Source organism: Sphaerodactylus townsendi, linkage group LG05 (assembly GCF_021028975.2).
Source record: "Sphaerodactylus townsendi isolate TG3544 linkage group LG05, MPM_Stown_v2.3, whole genome shotgun sequence".
Taxonomy (NCBI): domain Eukaryota; kingdom Metazoa; phylum Chordata; class Lepidosauria; order Squamata; family Sphaerodactylidae; genus Sphaerodactylus; species Sphaerodactylus townsendi.
The window spans coordinates 40,245,921-40,259,000 of record NC_059429.1 but is presented as its reverse complement, the minus strand read 5'-3'; the positions used below and the strand labels follow the sequence as shown (position 1 = coordinate 40,259,000).

General features: G+C 43.9%; 2 protein-coding genes across 5 annotated transcripts in view; one reads left to right on the top strand and one right to left on the bottom strand.

Moving 5' to 3' along the window:
* TLCD4 (TLC domain containing 4) overlaps nucleotides 1-6,161 on the bottom strand; it is an 80,140-nt gene extending 73,979 nt beyond the window's left edge. Inside the window, exon 1 of one of the 4 annotated variants that reach the window (XM_048497001.1) lies at nucleotides 5,931-6,161. The gene's annotated coding sequence lies outside the window, so the exon portion shown is untranslated. Of the gene's footprint in view, nucleotides 1-5,842 lie in introns of all 4 variants that reach the window. The other 3 variants (XM_048497006.1, XM_048497002.1, XM_048496998.1) reach the window with 3 other exon arrangements.
* Nucleotides 6,070-13,080, top strand: part of ALG14 (ALG14 UDP-N-acetylglucosaminyltransferase subunit) — a 31,058-nt gene continuing 24,047 nt past the window's right edge. Inside the window, exons 1-2 of the mRNA XM_048497010.1 lie at nucleotides 6,070-6,236; nucleotides 10,449-10,600. Of these exons, the coding sequence (XP_048352967.1) occupies nucleotides 6,110-6,236; nucleotides 10,449-10,600 (279 nt within the window). The 5' untranslated portion in view covers nucleotides 6,070-6,109. The remainder of the gene's footprint in view (nucleotides 6,237-10,448; nucleotides 10,601-13,080) is intronic.

Here is a 13,080-nt window from a genome sequence, read left to right as displayed (position 1 = left end):
AAAGGGCAACCGCATGGATTGGGCAACCGCATGGATAAGGGTAAGGTGTTTGATGGGCAGAGAAATAAATATTGTTTCAACATAATTGCATGCTCAAGGGAACCTGGCTCAGAAATGGAACAAAAAATTGCAGTAAAGGTGCTTGGGAAAGCAATAGAGGAAAAATAAAGGGAAAACATTTCCAGAACTAGATGGGAAAAACACATGGAATTTCAAGGAAAAAAATTGTAGCATTTGGTGGCATCGTTCATTGCAAACAACTTTTGTGGAAAAGGCTTAAAGAAGGCAAATTGTCCAAATCAAGATGGAAAAGGCCATTTCTGTCCCAATGCCTCCACAGAAGCCTAGCAAACACAGCTTTCATTCTGCATTCATACAACTTTGTTTCTGAATGTTTCAGTCCAAGGAATGTCAATTACAAAAGTCAATATTCAAGTCCAGTAGCACCTTAAAAACCAACATGATTTCCAGGGTATAAGACTTTAAAAGACTCAACTCTCTTCATCAGATACATGTAATAATGGAGATCCCCAAATCCTTATATCCCAGTCAGGAAAAAAAAACCTACAGGGATTTCCACTCTGACTTGTATATGATGAAGGGAGTTTTGACTCTCAAAAGCTTATACCATGGAAATGTTGTTGGTCTTTAAGATGTTACTGGACTTGGATCTAGGAAGCGATTAAACATGCAACCAAACCCCCTTGCAGTACATCATTATCACTCAACATCAATCAAAAACGTTTCAAAATAAGAATGACTTTTATTATCTTCCTAAAAGTCAACAAAGAACAGAAATCAGGGCCTCCCCCAAGAGGCAATCCCATAAAGAGTGCGCCTTAGTACACTGGGCAGACCAAGCATCTTCCTGCATTACCATCTGCTTCGTCCTAATGCTGATAAATTCATGTCCCTTCTTACCATTTGCAATCCTTTTTCACAATTGTTCCACTGTGCCTACATCTTCCCTTTCAAGTAGTGCTCTATCACACGCTTCCCTCTTCCAATTTATTTTCTTCTGCTTTAACAGGTTTTTTTCCCCTTACTGAACAAGACTCCCTGTCCTCCTCATAAACTGGAAAGAGTTTGCTAAGGGACATGATTAGCTACAAAGGCACCTCCTGGTGGCCATGCATGGCAAAATGATTCACTGGAGAAAGTCAATAGGCTATATATGACATCAGTAAAAATTAGCTCTCAGTCGTACCTGTTAATTACCACCTATTCCCAGGTCTTTTTTTCCCCCAGGAAAGCTATTGGAATCTCCTACAGCCTCATGCATTTCACAGAATTCTTGGCACACAATTTTCCACCCCACCTAACCATAGGTTAAAAAAACCCACAAACGCAGCATGATTTTACTTAAAGAGTATCTTGGTGAGCACAAGAATAGTTGATGAACCGTCACTAATAATGGGAAGTAATCTCCATTGAGCTATGTGATTTCACTTCTAAATAAACATACCTTGTGTTAAGAATCCTTATTGTACAAGCTTTGTTCCTTCTTTCTGGGTCCCTTTTTAATGTGTACAAGTATTACCAAAATTGGGTTTTGTTTTTTGCACTTGATATAAAATTCTAAACAAGTAACGTATGGTGGGGATATAATGAGGAGGACATTAGTGGGAAGACTTTGATGTGGAAAAAATAACCAAATTACCGTAAAAGATTTAATGAAGAGAGACAAAGGCAGAGGCCAAGACACCAGATGACTGCCAGTTAAACAAATATGGAACACCATGTTAGCTGTGTGGTAAAACAAGCAAATTATTCCCCTTGATGTTCTGGAAAGGTAAGACCAGACTTGAAGGATACATTCTGAGTCACACTTTTTTGGATTTTAAGGTCTCATTAAAATCAGCAAATGCTGCTTCTAAATGATCGTGCATGTTTTCAGAGTGTAGGAATAACAAATTTCCAGCAATGCACAGAGAATTTTCCACATGAAAATGGGCAGGTGACATTCCACAGCTTGTAGATAAATATAATCTAATGTTCTATTAAAGAGGCAGGACATTTTTCTCTCAAGGCCATTTGGCAACCCTAGACAGCAGTGTCCATTTCCTTATTTGTTGTTGCGCTAACAGCAGGACTGGGTTTCATTTATTTATGCATGGCATGCAAATTCTAATTAGTATTTGCATGGGTGGAACTAGGATAGTGATAGTGGTTAGTGCACATTCATTAAACCTAAATTATGGTGTGTATTACTAGATTCCTGTTTATCAAGAGAGAAATGCTAGAAGAGTAGCCAACTAAGTCGGTGCCTTGTGGAACCTTGTGGATACCCAATATGCTGTGCCAATACTATTCATGTGATCATTTACAGAGGAGTAAGTTCTACTGTGTTCATTGGGGCTTACCCCCCTAGGAAGTATCCATAGAACTGCAGCCTTTTCATCAGGTTTTCCTTTCACACATTTGATAAAGTGGGCTCTTTTCTATATAATACACTGGTGAATTTTTAACATTGTGTTTGTGTTGGGAGCTGATCACACTGTGAAAAAGATTATCAGTGACAAGTAGCAGTCAAGTTGCCAACTACATGCTGGGAAATTCCTGGAGATCTAGAGATAGACCTTGGATATGACAGAGATTGGGGATGTGAGGGATCCCTGCGGGGTATAATGCCATACAGCCAATTGTCTGAACCTGCCATTTTGTGCAGGGGAACTGTCCTCTGTAGCCTGGAGATCATTTGTAATTCCAGAAGATCTCAAGGCCCTTCCTGGAAGCTGGCGACCCCAAAGTAAAGAACCAAAAAGATGTGCAGGCAGAGGCGTAGCTACAATGAGGACATCTGGGGACAAATGTCCTGGGCACCCACCATTGGGGGCACACAAAAATTTAGGCTCATTTCTAATTTGGGGGGGTATTTTTAGTGTTTTAGATTTGTCAACCAGCAGGGGGCACTGTTTTAAGGCTAGTGGCACAAAAATTTCAGGCTATTGTCAGGTGACACTCCTGATGACACCAGCCAAGTTTGGGGAAGTTTGGTTCAGGGGGTCCAAAGTTATGGACCCCTAAAAAGGGTGCCCCATCCCCCATTGTTTCCAATGGGAGCCAATGGTAGATGGGCCTACCCTTTTGAAGGTCCATAAATTTGGACCCCCTGAACCAAACTTCACTAAACCTGCATGGTTTCATCCGGATTTCATCCGGAGAGCTTCCTGCTGATACCACATAGGTTTGGTGAAGGTTGATTATTTTTATTTAATTTATTCTTTATTATTTATAAATTGTTCCCAAAATTGTAACAAAAACCCAAAACCTAAAACGGACCATAGCCCTATTCTCAGACTGCGCCCCAGAACCCAATGTAACATTAAGGCAAGCCTGAGCCCCTTCCCTTGTCTTAACCCTAACCCTAATTTATTATTTTTATTTAATTTATTCTGTCATAAATTGTTCCCAAAATTGTAACAAAAACCCGAAATCAAAACTGACCATAGCCCTGTTCTTGGACTGTGCCCTAGAACTCAATGTAAAACTAAGGCAAGCATGAGCCCTTTCCCTTGGTTTAACCCTAACCCTAATTTATTTTTAAAAATTTATTCAGTCATAAATTGTTCCCAAATTTGTAACAAAACCCCAAAATCTAAAACTGACCATAGCCCTATTCTTGGACTGCGCCCTAGAACTCAACGTAACACTAAGGCAAGCTTGAGCCCCTGCCCTTACCTTAACCCTAACCCTAACTTATTATTTTGATTTAATTTATTTTTTGTTACAATTTTGGGAACAATTTATGACTGAATAGATTAAATAAAAATAATAAGTTAGGGTTAGGGTTAAGGCAAGAGCAGGCGCTTTGGCTTCCTTTAGTGTTACGTTGAATTTTAGGGCGCAGTCCAAGAATAGGTCTATGGTCAGTTTTAGGTTTTGGGTTTTTGTTACAATTTGGGAACAATTTATGACTGAATAGATTAAATAAAAATAATAAGTTAGGGTTAGGGTTAACGCAAGGGCAGGGGCTCGGGCTTGCTTTACTGTTACGTTGAGTTCTAGGGCACAGTCCGAGAATAGGGCTATCTTCAGTTTCAGGTTTCAGGTTTTGTCTTAACCCTTGCCCTTGCCTGAACCCTAAAATTTGAGGGAGCATGTCAGGGGAACAATGTTTAAACAGTACCAAAATTTTGGAGGTCCATAACTTTGGAACTCCTCAACCAACCTTCACCAAACCTGGGTGGTATCAGCAGGAGACTCTCCGGATGAAACCACCCAGGTTTAGTGAAGTTTGGTTCAGGGGGGTCTAACATTATGGACCCTCAAAAGTGTAGGACCCTCTACCATTGGCTCCCATTGGAAACTATGGGGGATGGGGGCATCGCTTTTGGGGGTCCATAACTGTGGACCCCCTGAACCAAACTTCCCCAAACTTGGCTGGTGTCATCAGGAGTGTCATCTGACAATAGCCTGAAATTTTGGTGGTACTAGCCTAAAACAGCGCCCCCTGCTGGCCGACAAAGTAAAAACACTAAAAATACCCCCCAAATTACAAATGAGCCCAAATTTTTCTGCGCCCCCAATGGTGGGCACCCGGGACATTTGTCCCCAGATGTTCCCATTGTAGCTACGCCTCTGAATCCACCCCCTTTTGAATGGATTTAAAGGGAGAATCTGGGCTCCCTAGATTAAAAAATACATTGAAAGTATTGTTTAAGGTTTCACAACCAGATTCAACTTGTTGTTGTGGGTTTTACAGGCTGTGTGGCCGTGGTCTGGTAGATCTTGTTCCTAACGTTTCGCCTGCATCTGTGGCTGGCATCTTTAGAGGTGTATCACAGAGAGAAGTCTGTTATAAGAGAAGTCTGGATACAGTGCATAACAGACTTCTCTCTGTGATACACCTCTGAAGATACCAGCCACAGATGCAGGTGAAACATTAGGAACAACATCTACCAGACCATGGCTGCACAACCCAGAAAATCCACATTGAAAATGATGCTGTTTGGGAGGTAGGTGGGGAATCTACCCTGAAACAGCATCACTTTCAATGCTGTTTAAACTAGGGAGCCCAGAGTCTCCCTTTAAGGTGGATTTAATAGGAGAATCTGGGCTCTCTAGTTTAAACAACATTAATCGTGATGCTCTTTCAGGGTGGATTTCCTCCCCTTCAAAAATAGTATCACTTTCAATGTTGTTTAAACTAGGGAGCCCTGGGTGTGTTCAGATTTGTGTGTTGGTGCATGTTCTATAATGTGATGGTGACTTTGAGAGGACCTGGTGCAAAAAATGTTGTTTGGTTGTGGTGGGGGAGGGTGGCCGCCCATATGGGCTGGGGGGCGCAAAACTCAGATTTTGTCCCTGGCTCCATTTTCCCTAGCTAAGCCTCTGGGTGCACGTTAAAGGGTACTGTAGGTGGTCAAAGCAGTGGTTTTCTGGGAGCCCTGTGTGTACATTTTCACCATAACATTTCCTTTCACAATATCCTACATCACAATATTCTACTTCGTTTCTGATGAAGTGAGTTTGAGTCACAAAAGCTTAAGCTGGGCTAAAATAGTCGTTAAGCTTTTTGCAGGTGCCACCAAATTTCTGTTTTGTTGCAGCAGACTGAAATAGCTATCCTCTGGAATCATCTCCAAACTTTCGCTAGAGACATCAGAACAACTTTTCTGTACTAACTATATTGCATCTAAGGGAGGAGCTGTAACACTGCGGTAAAGCACACGATGGCTTGCATGAAGTCCCAAATTCAGTCCCCGGTATTTCCATTCAAAAGGATCTTAGGCAGCCCCATTTTAAGGAACATCCCGGACAGCCGCTGCCAGTCCGAGCAGGCAATATTGGACCAACAGCCTGAGCGGGTGTGATACAGTATCATAAATGCAACACTTACACAAATCAGCCTCTGAAATCCGCATCGCAGCTGAACTGCTACGCTCATGTAACTGAGGTCATGTAACTGACAACTAAAGGCTGCTTACTTCTTGCCGTTGAACAATCACCTCTTTCAAAAAAGAATCTCCAACCTCCATCTCTGAGCGCTGGAAGGCAAGGATACGTTACAGTTAGCGAAATCAGGTGCCAACGTATAACTGAAGGGTTTTGAACTGTCTCGGCTTCCGTCGACCGGTCCCTTAGTTGTAATGGTGGTTCTGCGGACATGTTCCATGCTATGCTGGTCATTGCTGTCCTTTTCACTTTGCTCATCGCCGTCCGGTTCCTTTATGCCAATCGAGTCTGCATCCCAAGAAGTACGCACGTCAGTCTCCTGGTGGTGGCCGGCTCAGGTAAGAGAGAAGCAGCGGAATCAATCAGGGCACCAGGCGACTTTCTGCAGGCCATCCGGACTACAATTCCCAGGGAGCTAAATGGCTGAGCTTGTGTAAGGCGCGTTGTCTGTTTTTTGGTGACGCAGGTGGGATTTGTAGTTCACAGCGGCGATGCTCCTTTTTCAGTTTGACTACGAAACACGGTGTCACCAATTCTGCATTATTTGCCACCCACTTAGAATTTGTATGCCTCGGGCTAGAATTTTAGCAGAATCTGAGGGTGCATATCCAGAAAGAACTCCTTTGACCTATTTTGTTCGTTGACATAGTGCACACCTTCCAAATGGGATTCGAAGCAATGTTTGTAATTTAAAGCACATGTGCGCTTGGAAAACTGGGCTGTGCCTCTTAAAGTTGTGCCGTGTGTGATTAAAGGGCTGACACCGTTTTGCAAGGTGCTTTTGGTGAAACCGCACGTGCAGATTTTTCAGCTTTTGTAAAGGTAAACCGGCCAGCCTAGGAAAGAGCCCACGTCTATATCAAAGGAGGGATTACTTCCCACTTTTCAGGCAGTGCAGCATCTCTCAGCAAACATCTGAAGGTGAAGTGCCAGTCACTAGATTGCACCACACATGTAGTTAAGGTTGCCCAATATGGCTTGGGAACTTCTTGGAGCTTTGGGGGAGGTGCCAGCGGAGGGCAGAGTCTGAGAAGGGGAGGGAGTTCAATTGGAATGCAGTGCTGAAGAATCCACCCTTCATAATTGATCTTTGTACTCTGATGCCCCATATGCCCCTACTCGGCCCCTGCGTTCAGCAGAGGCCAATTTGCTGGTGGTTCCTGGCCCCTCAATGATGCACCCTTCCTCCAGCTGTCCGGGCCCTGCGGGACCTTGGTGAGTTCCGCAGGGCCTGTAAGACTGAGTTGTTCTGCCGGGCCTTTGGAGGGTCCAGTCGCTGAGTGGCGCCCCCCCCCCCCCCCATGCTTTTATGCATTTATTACCATCTTAATTCTGGTTCCATCTATGCTACCCTCCTAGAGAGGGATCTGGCCTCTCCTTCTTTCTGGGGAGATTTTAATGAACTGGATATAGGACGCCTACTATTGTTACGTGGATCGCTGTTTTAATAGATTTTACTGGATTTTAGCTAATGTGTTGATTGTTATGTGGTCACTATTGTGAACCTCTGTTTATTGTATATATATGGATGTTGTGCACCGCCCAGAGCCCCTTGGGGATGGGACGGTCTATCAATCAATCAATCAAACAAACAAACAAACAAACAAACAAACAAACAAACAAACAAACAAACAAACAAACAAACAAACAAACAGTTCTAATTCCAGAGCAGCTCCAGACCCCACCTGGAGGATGGCAACCCTGTGCAGGCAAGAAAGTACAGACATTCTGTACAGGTTTAAATGCACTCAGTCCTAGATGCCGACATTTTTCTAACCAAAATGTGGTGACCTCTTATGTAAAATAAATGAATAAAATGTTTTGATAAGGGAAATTTTTTTTGCAAACATTAGAATAATTTTCTTGTGTATATGTAATCTTTCTGTCTTGGAAGGACCAGGCCAGTACTTCAGCTAATTATAATATCAGTGGTGCTTAACTGCAGTAATACTTCATAAATGTGAAATAGTTATATAACTGGTAAATAACTGGGGGGGGGGGACCTTTTTGAGCCTGTGGGCACTTTTGTGGTGTGGTGGCAGCTGCTTCTGAAGTTACATTTTAAAAAATCTGTACAGCCAATGGACAATCAGAGTCTTTGGACCCCACCCACTTGGTGGGTGTTGGTGGATGCCCTGCCACCTATAAATGCCATGTTGCAGACCCATGAATTTAGGGTTGTCAGGTGCCCCCAGTCACAAGTGGGGGTTGGGAGGTTAGGATTGCCAATCTCTGTAGATTTGGGGATGGAGCCTAGGGAGGACAGGGCACAATGCCATAGGACACAATGCCATGAAGTCCACCTTCCAGAGCATCCATTTTCTGCAGGGGCACTGATCTCTGTAGTGTGTAGTTGACCTGTAATTCCAGGGGACCCCCAAGTCCCACCTGAAGGCTGGCATCCCTACATGAATTTCATTATTTTACACAATTCTGAATGGTAATAGTGATTAGATTTCAAAATCTAGATTCTTCTGTGCCCTCACTGAAACATTAAGGGTGGAGTCTGACAAATGCAGAGTTCAGATATAATATAACCAAATACACTGGCACACGTGTTGAGGATTAAGGACAAAGTATGTGATTCTGTGAGCCAATTCATATTGGCATGTATATAATATTTATATCTTTAGTCAAGATTTGCTGATTCAAAGTGTAAAATTACTCAATGGGTATGCATTGTGTTTTGTGTTTGTAATGGGTCATTCAACACATTATCCTTCAACCATTATGAAATGAATATATATTAAAAGAGTTGTTAGCTAGTGTTTAGATGTCAAGAAAACTCAGTTAACTGGCATTGCCCAGAGGGCAGACTCCTGTGTTTGTGGGTTCCTCTCCACCTAGCCAACTTGATGCCTCTGGCAGTTGCTGGGTTTTTGACAACTGCCAATGTCATCTGACATCATCCTCAGGTACCTCCTCCCCCCCGCCCCCCCAGCCTCCATCAAACTGGTCATGAATTAGCTCTTCTGGTATGCTTCCTAATTTCCCACACATGGCAAGGAATTCTCCAGCTCCCCTTGACTACTTTTTAGAAATTGAGACGCAAGATGGGGGGAAAATGGCCTCCAAAGTGAGGTTCTAGGATTTCCCCTTGTCTCTAGTGTATACATCATAGTCAATAAGGGAAAAGCATGCAGTGTTACCCCAAATAGACATCTCGTCCTGCCCACATACCACCCTTGCCACATATCATCCCAACTGCCCTGGCATTTGCCTAGCCAATTTTGGGAAATCTATCTTTTGGAGGGCTCCGAGGCAACTGACCCTCCTGTCTGCTCTTGCATAGGATGGCTCCATGACTTTGGGTGCAGGAGAAGGTGTGAGGCCTGTTTCCATGGGCTGAGGTTTCCAAATTCTTTTGGGATGGAGATGGGACAGAACAATAAGCTTTAGTATCCATCACTTTTAAGTAACTGGCAGTCCCCACTCCATGTATGCCAGATACAAAGCTTTTTATTGTGTGTGTGTGTGTGTGTGTGTGTGTGTGTGTGTGTGTGTGTGTGTGTGTGTGTGAGTGAAATACACTGCTTTTATTCATTTATTATTAATTTAAATCTGTATGCCGCTCTCCCACATGGGCTCAGAGCAGCTCACAACAATAAAAGTAACATTGCCATGTTGTGTGTGCTGATTTCCAGTCCCAACATTAAGACAGCTGGAAAACCAGCATTCAGTGTAATTGACCTTCACTGAGGTTCTTCACCTGGCTAAACCTGAGGGTTGCACACCTGCCTAAGTTGCAAGCAAAACTGAAACAGCCAACTCATTTGTGTGAAGCAGACAAAAATCAGCAAATAAAGCAAATAAGAAAACAAATAACAGGGATGTTTCAGCCTACAATTGTGACTCATAGAATTCAGAGCATCATTTTCTTCTCTTCAATTTTATCTTCACTGCAACAGCTTGTGATGTAGGTTTGACTGAGAAAAAGAGTGACTGGCCCAAGGTCACCCAGTGAACATCCAGGGTAGAGTGGAGATTGGAGCCAGGCAGCCCCCTCTTAAGCTGACATGGGCCTACACTGGCAGATTTGCCCTCCCTGGTGAATTTACCCAGTGAAGGAACAAATGACAAAATCTACCTGCGCTCAGTCACTGCAGAACCCTGGAATGCCCTGCCATCACACCCAGCTCTGCATCAGCACACCATGGCTGCATCAGTGTGGTGGGGGCATTTGCAGGGATAGAGCCAAGCTTAGTCAATTTCCACTTCCTGTTCAGCCCCCTTGCGCTGGCAGAGCTGGGCTCAGAGATGTCTCACAGTTTTCATGGCGTATCTCATCTTTCCCCTATGGAGGATTCTTGAGGTTTTTGTTTTTAACTTCATGGGCTTCCTGTGCCACAGGAAAGTCCTTTGGAGGGGCAGGGCACCGCCGGAGTGGCACTGCCAGCTCTGGATTGGGCTGTAAGTCTCCCAGACCCTAGTCCGGCATTCTACCTATATCACAGACTCCCACTTTGAGGCAGCTTGTGTAGAATGTGACTTAACAGAATCCTGCTGCTTGCAAAACTCCCTCAAACTAATTTTGGTTTGTTTTTTTTCAGGAGGGCACACTACAGAAATCCTGAGGTTACTTGGTAGTCTTTCCCAGTCCTATTCTCCTAGGTATTATGTTTTGGCTGATTCAGATAAGATGAGTGAAGACAAAATCTGTTCATTTGAACAAAAAAGAGCAGAGACTTCCCCGGGTTCTTTCGTAAGTTTGCCTCTTTATATTGGTACTAGATCTAGTTATATTTTAGTTGTGAAATAATGCTTTAAATTGCCTTTGAAACTGTTGCTGTTTTCTCAAATATCGCCAAATCCAAGTGTTTTTTCCCTTCTATTTATCAAATTTTGTATCTTTTGTGTGACCTCCAAGTCGCAAAGTCCAGCACTTCTCTCTGTTTCTCCCCCTTGTACCTGCGGGCTCATATATTACAATTCCCCTCAGAGCTATAAGTACTCATAGGAAAAAATACATTGAAGGAATAGAAATGATCACAGTCTGTCAATATCTTGGGTCCAAACTGGTGCCAACCCTGACCTGGATTACTCCAAGCTAGCCTGATCTTGTCAGATCTCAAAAGCTAAGCTCAGTCCTAGTTACCATTTGGATGGGCAAAATCTATGAAAGATCAGAAGAAGAGTTTGGATTTATACCCTGCCTTTCTCTCCTATAAGGAGTCTCAAAGTGACTTACAAACTCCTTCCCTTCCTTTTCCCACAGCAGACACCTTGTGAGGTAGGTGGGGGTGAGAGAGTTCTCAGAGAACTATGACAAGCCCAAGGTCACCCAGCAGGCTTCATGTTTAGGTGCAGGGAATCAAATCCAGTTCACCAGATAGGATTCCTCTGCTCATGTGAAGGAGTGGGGAATCAAACCAGGCTCTCCAGATTGGAGTCCATCTGCTCTTAGCTATTACACCATGCTGGCTCTCCACAGAGGCAGGCAATGGCAAATCACCTCCGAACGTCTTTTGCCTTGAAGCTGACTAGCTGCTGCTGGGATCTGGAAGGTGATGACAGGCATCAGCTAGGGTTGGTGCCTTCTCCCAAGATGCCAGTCCCAGTGGTGCTGCCACTGCTTTGGGAACTTGTCTCACTTCCTTGGGTAGACAACCAGTCTGGGATGCTGAACAAAATGGCCTGCTATGCTGCTCTTGGCTTGTGTGCTGGAGGCCTCTTAAACCCATTGAAATCAAGGGAACTTCATTGCAGACAAGAATGTCTGAGGTTAAGGTTCCAATGACAATAACTGCACACCAATAATTGCACATGGTCACATGGCTGATGGCTTCTTTCAAGTTTTCCACTGGGCTGGCTGTTTGATTCAGTCTTATGCTTTAAAAACTGAAAGTGGGTTCCCATTCACAGCCAAATTGGAGGAATCTTCTGCCTTTTCTTCTAAAGCCACCAGCAGCTGCCTCCAGGACCTCAGGAGATCTTTTGAGTGTAGTTTCAGAAATACTTGTTAGGAAGTCCCAGCATGCGCTCATAACCTGTGGTTGCTCCAAGTTTGCCCTGAAGTTGGGAAACAAACTCCAACTCCAAGTTTGCCCTGAAGTTGGGAAACAAACTTGCACACCAGTCTTGTAAGGTAGGCTAGGCTATTTTACTGGTAGCATGTGACCACAGGTCTGTTTAATTTAATAGGGATGCCAACACCAAGTAAGGTGATGCTGAAATAAGTTTATTAGCAGAGTGCAAAGAATAGACAAGCCTTGTAAAGCATAAACAAACACCTAACTGGTCTCAGGTAAGAGACTTCATCTAACACATTTCAGACAAGCAGACAATGGCAAAGCTTACACAATAGTGACTGTCTGAGCTCCTCCAAGCTCCCTGTGCCTCCTGTGGCACAGCTGACCCCCCCCCCATAAGGTGTCTCAGAGGTCACCCACTTGTGCCCCTTCTGACATTTTATCAGAAAAGACCACTTGGGGTTCTGATTTCAAGCCAAACTAGTCCCATCCTTGTAAGATGAATGAAGATCTTGATCGGCCCCCACCTCCTGACTGAGCAAACTTCAAAGAGTCACAAAACCAAATGGTCACTCCTCCCCCCACCCCCATGAATGGCCAATTAACATTTTTGCCGGGCTCCAAGCCAAGGACAAGAAACAAGAGACTGAACAGATTTCACACCTGCATTATCACATATGCAAGGCCACCTACCCCAGGTCAGCTTGGTCCCCTTGTTAATCACAAGACACCAAAATTTTTTTATTTTTATTTATTTATTTATTTATTTTATTTCTTGAATTTGTAGACCGCCCCATCCCCGGGGGGCTCTGGGCAGTACACAACAATATTCATTACAATCAGTAAAATTATTAAACCAATAAAATCTATTAAAATCTATTAAAAGCAGCGGTCAATACAAAGATATCAGGCACCCCAAAACCCAATTTAATTAGAGGCCTCCCTAAGGAAGAGGAGCGGCCGGACTCCCTCCTCTAAGAGGGTAGCATAATTAGTGATGTCGGAGATATAGAGAGAGAGTAGCACATTTCAGCGACTAAGACACTCAAAGGCCGGCGGAACAACTCAGTGCTTACAGGCCCTGCAGAGACTCACCACCAGGAGTCCACGCAGGGGTGCCAGGACAACTGGAGGAAGAGTGTTCCACCAGGCGGGGGGCCAAGGGCACAATGTGAGAATCCCTAACCCCGTGTGGAGGCCAGCCCATCATTGA